This window comes from Peromyscus maniculatus, chromosome 1 (assembly GCF_049852395.1).
Source record: "Peromyscus maniculatus bairdii isolate BWxNUB_F1_BW_parent chromosome 1, HU_Pman_BW_mat_3.1, whole genome shotgun sequence".
In the NCBI taxonomy this organism is placed as follows: Eukaryota; Metazoa; Chordata; class Mammalia; order Rodentia; family Cricetidae; genus Peromyscus; species Peromyscus maniculatus.
In genome coordinates, this window is record NC_134852.1 from 97,970,324 (window position 1) to 97,984,844 (window position 14,521).

At 37.8% G+C, this 14,521-nt stretch overlaps 1 protein-coding gene across 1 annotated transcript; it reads right to left on the reverse strand.

Annotated features, from left to right (window-relative positions):
• Positions 1-6,807: 6,807 nt before the first annotated feature.
• Positions 6,808-13,193, reverse strand: LOC102913399 (olfactory receptor 14A2-like). Its single transcript, XM_076565900.1, has 2 exons — positions 12,907-13,193; positions 6,808-10,400 (listed from the first exon to the last, which is right to left on the reverse strand). The coding sequence occupies exon 2, from the start codon at positions 10,379-10,381 to the stop codon at positions 9,374-9,376; it is 1,008 nt and encodes a 335-aa protein (XP_076422015.1). The 5' UTR covers positions 10,382-10,400; positions 12,907-13,193; the 3' UTR covers positions 6,808-9,373.
• Positions 13,194-14,521: the final 1,328 nt, after the last annotated feature.

The following is a 14,521-nucleotide window of genomic DNA, read 5'->3' on the forward strand; positions in this document are numbered from 1 at the left end:
ACAGAATTATAGTAATAAAAACTAAATAATATTGGCATAAAAACAGGTTGATCAATGGAATCAAATCAAAGACTCCAATGTAAACCTACATATACACCTATGATTTGTGATAAAGAAGACAGAAATATGCGATGGAGAAAAGAAACCATCTTCATCAAATGGTACTACTCCAACTGGATGTCAGCATGTAGAAGAAAGCACATAGATCTATATCTATCACTCTGCACAAAAATCAACTCCAAGTGGATCAATGACATCAACAGAAAACAATATACACTAAACTTTATAGAATAAAAAGTGAGGAATAGAGTTGAATGCATTAGCACAGGAGACAACTTCCTTATTGTCATAGGTGTGTAGGACTTGCTGGGTTTAACCTATTTAATACATATGAATCATCTGATTTCATCAACTCCATATCTGACAAAGGGTTAATATCCAAAACATACAAAGTGACCCCTCTAAATGGACCCAAGAACAGCACTTACACTTGTTAAACAAAGACATCAAAATTGTATTCAGAAGACAAAAACAATTAATACAGAAAAATTATTGCCACAGACATTCTAAAATGTCCACTGCTCTGGATCATCTTATCTACTATAGAAACCATAAATATGAATGAGAGCCTAGGACATTTCACATCCTGAAAGAATGAAATCACTGCATGCTAAACTCAAGGGACCACAAATACTAACTCTTGCTTTTATTTTTCTTCCCCTTCCTTTATGAATAAAAGATCTGCTGGTTTTAATTTTAACTGTGTGTCATATCTCATTAAATGTATCTGATTGATGGTTTTGTTTCAAGCTATTATCCTAGGAACAGCTACTTCTTAGAGACCTCCCATTCATAATGAAGAAACCAACACACTAAGGTCAGGTATGTGAGTTTCAAATATGCTCTAATTAATAAGACGATCTCCTAGGAAGGGGAAAGAGAAAAGTTATTGTGGGTGCACTGGGGGTTGGGTATGGGAATGGGAGAGATCATGTCCAGAGATAAAGGGAGAGAGTACTGGGAAAGACAACTGGACATGGGGCAGGGCACCATTCTGTGACTTTTTTGGAAGCAGTGCAATGGGAATTCCCTGGAATCTACCAGGGTGACCCCAGTGAAGCCTCTTAGTAACAGGGGATATGGAGCCTGAAGTAGTAATCTTCTGTAACAAGGCAAGGCTTTAAGTGAAGGATTGGGACACCAAAGCAGCCACAAAGCCTTCAATCTACAACCTCTCCTGCCTGCAAGATGTGGTGGTCTAAAGATGCCTCAGAACTTGTGGGAGAGAACCACTGACTGATGTAACTTGAGACCTATGCCACTAGAGGGAGCCCATATCTGGCACTGCCTGGATGGTCAGGTACCAGGGATAGATAGCCCAGAAACCTTTGGTAAAACCAAACAGGACTGGCAAAAGAATAATAATAAAAAAATTAAGGAATGAAATTATTCCTAATTACACTCTGCTGTGTTCTTAGGTAGACTTGAGCTTAGTATTCTTAATCAGAGATGCTTCATCTAGCAACTGATAGGACCAGATGCAGAGACCCACAGCCAAACAGTAGACAGAGATTGGGAAATCCTGTAGAAGAAAGAGCAAGAGAAAGGATTGTAGGAGCCAGAGAGGTCAAGGACACCCAAGAATGAATGGGGTTCACAGAATCAACTAACCAGGGCTCAAAAGGGCTCAAAGAGACTAAACCAACAATCAGGGAGTCTGTATAGGTCTACACTAGATCCTCTGAATATATATTATGTTGTATATCCGGTATTCTTTTGGGACTCCTAACAGTGGGAGCAGGAGCTATCTAACTTTTCATCTGTTTTTTGGACCCTTTTTCTCCTACTGGTTTGCCTCATCCACCCTTGATATGAGGGTGTATGCCTAGAATTATTGTAACTTGATATGTTATGTTTGGTTGATATCTCTGGGAGGCCTGCTCTTTTCTGAAAGGAAATGGAGGACAGGGGGAAAGAGGTGAAGTAGGGAGAGGGACAGGAAGAAGGGAAGGGAGGAGAAACTGAGGTTCAGATGTAAGATAAGAGAGAAAAAGAAAAAGAAAAAATGAAAGTATGGATTACTAGCAGCAATAATTAGTTTCCATTTATTGAGTATTAAAAAATAGCAAAATTGAATATTAATCTAATATCTGTGTCTGCTTTCCATATCCACTGTAAAGTGTGCATTATTTATCACATCCCTCACTTCTAGAATGGAATGAAGTATGGGAGGTTGTGATCATGTATGATGAATAGTAGCCATGTGACATTTGTATTTCTATAACTGGAAATAGTTCTTCCATCCAGTTTTTCATGCATGGCCTTGATACTTTTAAAGGACATAAGATAGTTAATTATTTAAAGATACATTTCTTCACTGAAGAGTCTCTACTCTTTTTTTACTACTGTGTTTATCCTAACCTTCCTGGTCCACATGCTATAGTCAAATCCGTTCACAAGCACCCTACATAGCTTGTCTTTACAATTTTAATTGGTAATGAATGACACTAATTAAATTTAACTTCATGCCATATGTGGTCTCTGGAAGAAAATGCTTGGATGAAAGCATACTTGTCAAAGATTACTACCAGTTGCAGTTTAAAAGAAAAGAAAAATGAGATGAAAAGTGACTAGTGCAAGAGAAATAAAAGAGGATAGTAGGGGAGAATACAAAGGAAGTAAAATTTTATTTGTATAGGAAATATAATAATAAATGGTAGCTATAGAAATCCTTTAATTAAAGATTTTTACTTGGACCTTCACTGTTGCAACTTACTCATCAATTTGACATAGATTGGGCATTATCCATATCAGGAATTCATATTGATTTTATGATACCAATTAACTCTTAAGTTTTGATTGTAAAAATGTAACTTGCTGGCTCATATATTTTTACATGTTGTCTCAAGATGATCAAATTGTTTTGTGATGCTTTGGAATCACTAATAATAGAGACCTAGCTTATGGGTAGAAAAAAGTAGGGAAATATCTTGAAGCTTAGGACTTGTTTCTGTTTCTAGTGCTGTTTGCCTTCTGGTCAACCAGTATGTGAAGAGGGTTATTGTATACTCTTTCCAAAATGGTGAATCCTCTCTAGATACAACGTTTTTTCTACCATAGTGGCCTGGTGCCTCCTGAACCTGGGATCCTAATTGAATCCTCCCTCCAATAGTCCTTGCTCTCAGGTATTCTGCCAGAGGAATGAGAAGAGTACTAATAGGGATTATCACAGGTTTATTTTGTATCTTTATTTGTTTCATTTTTCCATCCTTCCTTGAAGAATTTCCTGGATCCAAAAAATATCAAACATGTTCTCACTGGCACAATCCTAATGCATGCCTAACAAAGTTGTAGTCACAACACCCCTGCAAGAATCCTCCATGCAACAAATGCAGATTTCTTTCTATTTCTTCCACAATATTTAATATTATATGTGCCAGATTTTCTTGCTTCACATATTTATATATTTCAATTGATCATTTATTTCACTTAAGCTAATTCACATCAATTTTAAAGTAGGTTTGTCCCAAAGTTTTGAGGACACATTTTAGATAATTTAGGAAATAAATGTTATTTCAAAGTAAAAATCATACACAAATAGTATGAACAATGAAATTACTGGTCTTTAACACTTATTCTATTCAATAATCAATTTTATAGCTTTAATGTTTATCCATTTCATTTTTGAATAGGTAAATTTACATGTTTCTTCTTGTATAACATACTACTATCTCCTATGATTAACTCTTTACTCATTAACTTAATATATGCAAGATACCAATAAATATCAATCAGTTAGGGGAATTGATTGGAATGTTTCTTCATAGCATGGCAGAAAAGTAGTCCAATGTAGTGGTGGTTTTGGTAGCATGCTGTTGATGTTTGTAGTGGTGGTGGCATGGTTGTTCTCTGTCTCTTTCTCTCTCTCTCTCTCTCTCTCTCTCTCTCTCTCTCTCTCTCTCTCTCTGTGTGTGTGTGTGTGTGTGTGTGTGTGTGTGTAAATAATAATTTCTACAAAGAGACAATTAACTTGAAATTAAGTGGGAGAAAGATATGGAAGGAGTTGAATTGAGGAAAGTCTTTATTGGAAATGTTATAAACACAGTACTCACTTATGAAATTATAGAAAATTAAAATAAGTGTGAAAAATCAATCTGGAAAAATATCTTTGCCTGTGTCTCTACTATGAAGTGTTTTCTCTGGCAGTTTCACAACTTTGTGTCTTGCATTAAGATCTTTAGAGCTTGAGTAGTGAGAACTGCTCCCATGGTTTTTAACACATATCATCCCCACAGGTTACTAGGTAAACCTAATACAACATAAGTTTGAGAATGTCCTTCATGCCCCTCCTGATCACTCCATTTAAATATGCAGGCACTTTTCTGGGGTCTGGTCTGTCCTATACCCTGTAACACTGCTGTAGAATCCTCCAGAGGCCATTGTATAGGCCAATATTCTTTGAATATAATGGATACATCTGCCCCAGTATCAAGAATCCCCACAAAGATTCAAAGATTTACCTTGAATTTTTAATTCTAATTTATTCCTAGAGTCTAGGTGGGCTACCCAGAATGCTTGAGCAGTACCAGTGGACCCGAATCCTCCCTTTCCCTGGGCCACAAATAAACTTCTATTTTTTGTAGAAACAATAGGAAGCAGAAGTAGCTGAGCTATAAGCTCCCCTTGCGGGATCACTAAGACCTGCTGTGTTGCCAATGCCATGATTTTTATCTCTCTCTCATAGTCATTATCTATCACTCCAGGCAAAATCCTTATGCCCTTCATATATGCACTACTTCTACCCAAAGCAGTACCACAGATCCTTTTGGAAAGGGGCCATAAATTCCAGTGGGTAGTGCTTGAGGTCCCATTTGAGGGGTTAAGATTGCTCTGGCGGCAGAACTGAGGTCCAGTCCTGCACTTCCTGATGTTCCTTGACTGAGCTGGTCAATTGAAAGGGGTTGTTTTATGGAATGAAATGGAGGTGACCACAGCCTGGGATTATTGTTTGGGTCTGCATAGCTCCATACACTCTGGCTTTTGGGGTCCGGAACAGCCCCATCCCCCATTTCCCAAAGGTAGTGGGTTACCCTGTGTGTCAAACTTAGATCTACATTCACTACTCCAGTGCCGACCCTTTTTACAATTGGGACATATTGCGGGTGACTGGTTTGGATTGTTTTGTGGGCAATCTCGTTTCAAATGGCCTTCCTGCCCACACTGGAAACATCCTTTAGGTTGAGCACCTCGGCCATTCAAGCCTTGCAAGCCATGTCTTATGGCAGCAGCTAAAACTTGTCCAGTTATATGATTACCATCTATTTCTTTGCAGACAAGAAGCATGTCATTCACACTCTTGCCTTTGCTCCCTCTTAATGCTTCTTTGCAACACTTATTTGCATTCTCATATGCCAACTGTTTAACTACCAGGATAGCCTGATGAGACTCTCCAAAGATCTTTCCTGCCAATTGCAAAACCTGTGACACAAAATCTGCAGAAGGTTCTGAAGGACCTTGCAAGACCTTTGAAATTTGTTCTCTGGCAGCAAGGTTTGGCAGAGATTTCCAGGCTCAGACTGCTACATTAGCTATTTAGCATAAGTGCCAGGGTCATACAATATTTGCTGTTGAATTGCCCTGTGCCTGCCAGCATGTCATAATTCCTGTGGGGTTGATCGGCCCTCACATTAATGCATTAATGCATGCCAGCTCTAAGCATCTTTTGTGATTCTCACTTTTCCACAAGAGATAATCTCCTCCAGACAGGGCAGCACAGCATAATTGCTGCCAGTCGCTAGGTGTTAAATAACTCGTTGAAAAGGACTCAAAAAGTGTCACAGTGAATGGAGCCTATGGACCATAACTGATCACTGCTTCCTTTAATTGTTTCATTTCTTTAAATGTCAAAGGTAGATGATTCCTGGTGGCTTGTCTGGCAGCATTAACAGTTTCGGAAACGGGATAAGCCTGCACAGTATCCTGCCACATAACTCCCCTCCATTTTCCTTCCTCCTTACCACCCTGATTGTCTCTATCCAACCAGTATGGATAATGAAGAGACGGATGACAGCAGATCGGAGCCGAAGGCTCTTTATGTTTTACTTTCGTTTTCTGCAACTGCCATTTTAATTCTTCGATCTCTTTCTCTAACTGCTCCTCTTCATCCAACAACTCATATATAGTCTCAAGGTCACTCTCATAATCCTGAACTGCAAGTTTCTTGCGGGGTTTCATAGCCTTCTCTTCCTCTTTTTCCCCTTTTAAAGATTCATTAGTTTCAGCTTCCTGGGCAGTGGCAAAAGCCTGCTCACATTCTGCTAATTGTTCCTTCACTTTCACCTTGTCAGTTAATAACACATCCTTTACCAGCCTCCAAAGAGAAAAGGCTGCAATAGGAAACTTCTCTGGTCCCTTATCCTGTAATACCTTCTGTAGATCACGTCTCACCTGTTCCCAATCAGGGATATTCAACCCTCCTCCTGTCAGAAACCATGGGCTAGCTTCAGCTATAGTGTCCACAAATGTGAGGGTGGTACTAGACTTAATACCTGTTCCTTTTTTCTGCAATAGCTCTCTCAACTCAGTGGCCAACTGAGCCTTAACTATGAAATTCCCCATGGCATGTACCCTATTTTACTCTGTTACATCCAATCCACCCCCCTTCCTTTGTGCAGGTGAGCCTTGAATGCTTACCCCATCTTTCCAAGTCTCCATGGAACCTCCAATTGCCGTGACACCCACAGCCAGAGACCGAGAACTGGCGAGGGACATCGAGGTTAAGCAGCACTCAGTACACACCGTGATTCATCATCCAAAGAGAGCCCCTTTATTGACTATCCATCAGCCTAATATACCCTGCTACTTCCTACTGTCCATGGGGTCAGGGTACAGTCCTCAGGTTCCCATCTGTCCCAGCAGCTCAGCCAAACAGGAAAACACAAGTGAACCAGCAGAGAGCTGATTTTGTAAACAATGTTCCAGCAATAGCTTTGTTGTAAACATCCTGCGACATACTGACCACAGGAAAAGAGGAATAAAAAAAGGGCACCTTAGGGCAACTTAGGGCACGCAAGCAGGCTATGCACAAGGTCTGTTCAGCGTCTGCTGCCAACAAATAACTAGACACAAAAGAACAACAGGCAAAAGTTTTAGTTGGAAGGGGAAATATTTGAAATCTGAATACCACATAGAAGAGAAAGTATTTTTGTGAAAACCATGCTAAGAAATTTTTTGTTGTTAACTACATCAGTGGATATCTTTAGTGTGATGTGTTTTATTTGGTCTTATTTTAAACTAGGCCTTGAGATTACATTGAGGTCCAACCAAACAAAAGCCTGTGGTTTGAGCTGAGTCAAGCATAGCAGGGCCATTTCAGTCAAAACCTGTGTTTATCATCAAGTATCCCATAGAAAATTTAAATGACAGCATGTATTCATAGGATTTGTTATTAACAGTGGTTTTGAAGTCAGCATGTATCCCAGAATGGAGAGTCACTTTGGTTTTGCTTAGATGATAGAGATAAGTAATTTGTCTCACTATGTGTGAGGCTAAGATGAAATCGGGTAAGGGAAATGGACATGGTTTCAAATCACAACTTAGAGTCCAGTAACCCTTTGTCAGAGTGACTATAAAACATTGTCAATGTAACTGAAAGAGGCCATACACTCCAAATAGTGTACTTCTTGAGAAATTAAAACTCAATTAAATATAGGAGATATATAATTATTCTGAAAAATCATAGACTCTCCAAGGAGATTCCATGCATCAGACACAAAATATTTTGTATTTGAAGACACTGTAAAAATTTAACAAGGAAAATCTTTTATGGATGTGGAGGGGCTGCCCAATACACACACAATTCCCCAGAATTCTCTTGAGTAGGAGCAGAAGGAAATATTAGATAGAAGAATATAGAGGGGAGAGATAAAGATAGAAAATACAGGATAGCCTCAAGAAGGACTGGAACGTATTCCATCAGTCCCACAAAACTGTCTCTGCCTTAGGGTATTTATAGGAATGCCAAGGTGGTGGAGCAAAAGAGACCTCCACCCTTCCCACTACAGCCAATGCAGACCATCTCAGGCACCTGCACTCAGGCTCAGGGTCTAATCCTCCCCTCTATGCAGACCTGCTGCGTAAAGACACTAGGAAACCTGAAAATAGGCTCCCACTCATGAACAAGTGATTTCCTCTGCAAATTTAGTTGGTTCCACAACTTCTTTCTATTCTGTTATGGGAAAATTCACTTGCACATAGCTAGAGGTATGGCTTTTCTGGCCTACAGGCAGGTTAATAAACACATATGGAAAATTGTTGTGTTAAATGTTCCTCTGGAGAAACAATACCTACTCACACCAGATACAACCAAAGAAATACAAAAGTAATTTCACCAAAGTGCAACATGGTAAACCATTGAATTTACTGAGGTTCCTTACTTACAGTGGCATGGAGGAGACAAAGTCAGCTACATCACAAAAAAGCACCCATTCATGAACTTGGTTACAACTCACCAGTGGTAAAATCCTGTAACAGTATGCATGATGTTGAGGTCATTTCACAAATCACAGAGAATTATATGAGCACCCAGGAGAGTCAGAGATTCCCCTCACACCAGCAACATTTTATCATTTCTATAATTTTGAGAGAGGGATTTGTCTATATGTTTTAAGTCTCTAGAACTTGTTTAGATTATTTAAATTTTTAGACAAATGAGCTTGCCTTCTCTCATCTACAAATAATGTTTGTATTGAGGAGAAGAGTCAAAAAAAAGAAGCACACAAATTTCCACCTCTCTACTGTCTTTCTGACAATACCCTCAACCAGAGTGGCCACTATTTATATTTTAGAACTTGGCTCATATAATCTTTCTCCAGATTTGTCTTTGCTGTAAGTGTTTGGTATTGCTTTACAGATTGGATCAAGTCTCCAGAATGCTCTGATTCTACTGGTTTAGTTTCCCTGCTGTTTCCTCAATACTAGACAGACTGGCATAGGAAACATATGTGGATTTACCTTTATTGCTCACATACTTTCCTATATTGCTCACATATTTCCTATATTGCTCACATACATTGGTCTTTTATTGATTTATTCACTTGTTTCACTTGTTTATTTATTTATGAAATAAATGAACCTGATAAGAAGTCATGAAATGACCTAACATGGAATCTTAGCATTAAAATTGATCATTAGATTTAGAAGGTTATATTTCTCAAATGAGAACAGCTTTAACATACAAAAGAAGAAACTGGTATCAGGAGTTCATATGTTGCTCTGGTGTGATCTAATTTTCTGATCTTATATAATACCACTGGGTTCTGAGTTTTTATTTACCTAAGGCAAAATATGAATTCCTATAATTGTTTTTCCAAAGTCAAAAATTACAAATCTTGCTTGTAACTTGTGAGATGCTATACCACTGAAAAATACTTCGAAGTTTTAAATGAAGTGAACCCCTTGGGCAGATATTTTGCTGCAACCTCCTCAGAGCACACTTGACATCACTGTTCCTCAGGCTGTAAATCAAAGGATTGAGTGCTGGAGGCAGCACAGTGTAGAGCACAGAAAAGAGCCTGTCGGGTATTGATGGTACATCTGAGGGAGGCTTCAGATAGACAAAGCAAGCAGTAGCTATGAAAACAGTGAAAACAGTGAGGTGGGGGATGCACGTGGAAAATGCTTTGGACTGACCTTTAGTAGTAGGAATCTTAAGCACAGTGGAGAATATGTAAAAGTAAGAGATCACCACACAGATAAAGCAAGACATGGCCACACAAACACCAATTCCAAGACATGAATAAATGACCACGAGTGTTTTGGAGCATGAAATCCTTAGCAATGAGGGAATATCACAAAAAATCTGGACGATCACTTTAGAGCCACAGAAGGGCAGAGAAAATGTGCCAGCTGTATATAAGACTCCAATTATTACCCCAATAGCCCAGGAAACACCCACCATCAGCATACATATACCACTACTCATTATGGATTGGTAGTGCAAGGGATTGCAAATGGCAACATAGCGGTCATAGGACATGGCAGTCAGGACAAATACTTCTCCTGCTGCAAATGAAGTCATTAAAAATACCTGGAAGACACAACCAAGAGTGGAAATGGTATTGTTGTGAGTTAGGCTATTGACAAAAAAATTTGGAATAGGAACAGACACAAAGAAGACATCCAACAAGGACACATTCTTCAGAAAGAAGTACATGGGTGTTTGAAGCTGCAGGTCAATGGTGGTGAGAGTGATGATGATGAGATTGCTTATTACGACCGCCATGTACATCACTAGGAAGAGCACTCCACATAAAGTCTGTAGCTCCTGGATGTCAGAGAACCCTGTAAGGATGAATCCAGTTGTTGCAGTTACATTGGGCATACTGGATTCTTTTCAGGCCCTGTCATCAGGAAAGGGAAAAAATGAATAAATATGATCATCACCCTAAGTAATAACACTGATGACAGAAATGCTCAATGGGAAAGAATTCAAGAATGTACATGTAAGTTGCAAACCTATATTCAAAAACAATCTCATTTCTTTCTCCTTTCTTCTCAGACTCTTGCCCTCTCTTTCTCTCCCTATTGTTTTTGTGTATATCTCTCAGCCTTTCTCTCCTCCCTGACTCCTCTCTCTCTCTCTCTCTCTCTCTCTCTCTCTCTCTCTCTCTCTCTCTCTCTCTCTCTCTCTCTTCAGTCTTGGATTGTCCTTAAGGCTCTATACATGCAAATTAAAAACTAGATTTTCTATTATGATTCAGTAATGGAACCTTAACTCTTCTGAGTAGCATAAAAATATGTGCTATAAATTAGTGTATAATTTTAAGTCTATGGTCATAGTTAGTTTAGGAAGATATTTTCATGGTTTTAGGAAGGTCTTATTTCCATTTAAGTGTCATAACTTATTATTTATTAATATATCATTAGGCAATAGGAAAGGATTTTGAATATTTGAATGACAGTGTCATGATAGTTTTAAAGATATATCTAAAAATTACCTCAATATGATAATTACACACATATCAAAAGATCCTATTACCCCATATAATATACAATTTCTATGCATCAATATGCATAAACAAAATGAAGAAAAATAAATACATGAAAGTTAAAAATAAAATGTAATGGTTACTTTTCATTTTATAGACACAAACTTGGATTTATATTAGATGGCTATGAGTTTGAAAACAAAAATTTGACCATTTTACTGAAAATTTTTGTCTACTCTTTCTTAACAGTTTTCATCAAGAAATTTTAGAAAATTATAACTTAGATTTAGATAATTCTTTACCTTAAACCACTGAAAATGTGCAGTGGAATGCAAAGGTTCAGATAAAAGCTTATCATCTCTACCACAAATTATTTTGCATTTGAATGTTTAAGACATTCAGAGAAACTGATGCTCAACTATGAGGACAAGTACTGTGTCTACCTCTAGCCAGTAGTGCTGTCCCTTAAAGGTTGAAAAAAGATAAATTAACTAGGATGTTTCCAATTTATTATCAACATCTTTTACATCATGCACAAAGGATCACGAGGAAGTCTTTATTCCTTAAACCTTTCTTGAACAGTGGAGGACTGTAGGCAGATGACTCACTCATGAAACTGACCTAGAAGAAGGAGTATTAACCAAACTGGGAAGAAATATCAAATCTTCCAAATAAAACCTCTGGCATGTATATAGCCAAGAAAGCAAATCAAGACTGCTCATCCTGACATTTCTCTTTAGGTTAAACAGGGATTGCCTCTCTAAACAGAGTCAACTGTAATTACCTGGACACTGTTGAGACACTGTGATCAGACTGAGATAAGAATCAACCTGACCACAGCCTGACCCGGCAGTTATTATGTACTTTCCCTGTTTAATCTTGGAGTTCTTGTCAATGTTTCAGAATACAAGGCTATCCAATATAGTTATATTTGCTAAATCCCTTTCCTAACATTCCCTTTTATATTTAGCAATTGATTTCTGTCAGATCAGATTCTCCTAATGTGCTGTAATGTTCAAAAGCCAGGATTCAGATTGTATAAGTTTCCTTTAAAGAAACTCCAACCAAATATTCCCTCATTTTCTTGAGTATTTTTATAATGTTATATTGTTGAAATTTCACTTTTCAACATTATCTGGTATGTCCTGATACAAGTCAAGTGCTGTATGTTCAAATTATATTATTTGGTTACTAGGTCAACATTATTTAGATAATTCTATTATTCATTGAAATACAAGTAGGCAAGTCTCTCTCTCTCTCTCTCTCTCTCTCTCTCTCTCTCTCTCTCTCTCTCTCTCTGTGTGTGTGTGTGTGTGTGTGTGTGTGTGTGTGTGTGTATGTGTGTTTGTGTGTGTGTGCCATGAATAAATGATTGAGAGTAATATATAGGGTACAGGGGCATCTTCTCCACTAGATTGGTTAAAGTTAAGTATGTACAGCATGTACAAATATTTTACTAAACAACAAGAAGTCTTCAAATGGCATGATTTATTGAAATAAAAGATCACGATCTGTTTAAGCAATCAGTTTCCTGCTTAAGCTTAAGGCAATTCCACCCATGTTGCAGGGACAAGTGTATAGGCCAAAGTCCTGTAGAGATGGCATATAGGAAAGCATCTCTCTAATGCAACATGAGATTAATTCTCTCTGGAATATTTACAGAAAAGCTATCTGTGTACACAGTAAAAAATTTGTTCTACTGGGGTGAGATTATAGACACTTGCTAGAATATTGTAATTCTCAGGCTGTGGAAAAACAGAAAGAAGGCAAATTGAGATACAAAGGTGAATAAATCACTACTAATTTGCATTGCTCTTTATAACCTTCCTAATTTCTTCTATATCTACAATATTTTTAAAATATTTTAAACAGCATATTTTAACATTTTACCAATGGAAATTGGAAATTTGTACCTTACCAAAATTCAGATTCTTCACATTTCCAGAGAAGTTACTCTATATTTTCCAGCAGGTCAAATTGAGAAGGTAAATTTCTTTCAAATCTGTAAGAGCTCAGTTTAATATTGGATCACCTGAATGAAAAAAAAGAACATGTAGCTGTCATTGGGAAATTCTGAAATCATATTCATATCATATTGAGGTTGTTATAAAACTTGAAATTCTGAGCTAAATTGTATTCATTACTTATCCAATGAAAGTATGAGCAACAAGGAAATATTTTATCTTTTTATAAATTTTTATCTGTATTCACTTGAATCCATATATATATATATATAATGAATATATTCCTAACCTTTTAAAGTCACTTGCTGCTCCTTGGGAGTCCCAAGAGGCAATTCTTTCTGGATAGTCTTACTAAGAACCCAGATAAAGACAATTAGTGTTGCAATAATTGTTGTTTTCTAAAAATGATAGTTATCACTTCCAGGAAATACATTGGAACAGGTCAAAAAGAACATGGTCATATTTTCCTCAGAATTAAATTAATAATGTATTTGCTTAGTTGCACTAAATGTAGAGTTGGAGGCAATGTTAGACTTGTAAAAGTAATTTACAAAATATAAAAATTAGGAATCATATTTAGACACTTGTAATCCCACTTGCATTAATTACTTTTCTCAAGGTTGTGGCAAAACATACGGGAAAAAAAGACAACATGAGAAAGGAAGGACTGAGGTTAGCTCATGCTTTGCAGGTGCAGTGCATCATGGCAGAGAATGAATAGTTCAGGATCCTGAAACAACTGGATACACTGTACCAACAATGAGAAGGCAGAAAATGACAAACTATACAGCTATAATGGTAATCTTTCCAGCCTCTGTTTTTATGCCCAGGAATTAAATATAGAAAATAGATCTACCCACACCCAGGGTACATCCTCCTTCCAAGGTCAAGCCTCACAGGAAATGTGCTTAGAGACACTTGGTCTCTAAGTCTCTAAGCCAAAATAATATATCATCAAATTGATAGTGAACAGTAGCCATCTCAACTCTATTCCTTGTCAACTTGGTGCCCAAATGCATTACTTTTAAATCATAACCCTACATAGTGGTTCTTTAAGTCTCATGTTAATTTTATAATGACAAGTATGTTTATCCCACGTCTAAATATCCCTAAAGTCTTAGGAGTTCTAATAATGTTCAAACACCTGTTTTCCATGGTCTCAGAGAGATGACTAAGTGGTTAAAAGCTGGTACTGCTCATGTCGAGGACTGCAGTTTGTTTCCCACCACCCATATTAGGAAACCCACAACAGTCCATAACTCCAGCTCCAATGACCGGTTCCAACATCTGTTGATATCCTCAACCACATGTACTCATGACTTCATAAGCATACATAGACATAAGTTTAAAATAAAATTGGTATTTTTATGTGTATGATCCAATTTTCTTTTGAAACTCAGAGCAATCTCTTGTGTAGTGCCCTTGGCAAGACCCAGGAGAGGAACTGGTGTGCTATGGTCTTCCGGCAGCTGCATCAGGAGCTGCCCTCCCATGGGGTGCGCCTGATTAACCATCTCTAGAAGACTCCCTGCTGGCTGGTGTGTAGAGTGCCAGTCACACCCTGACCTG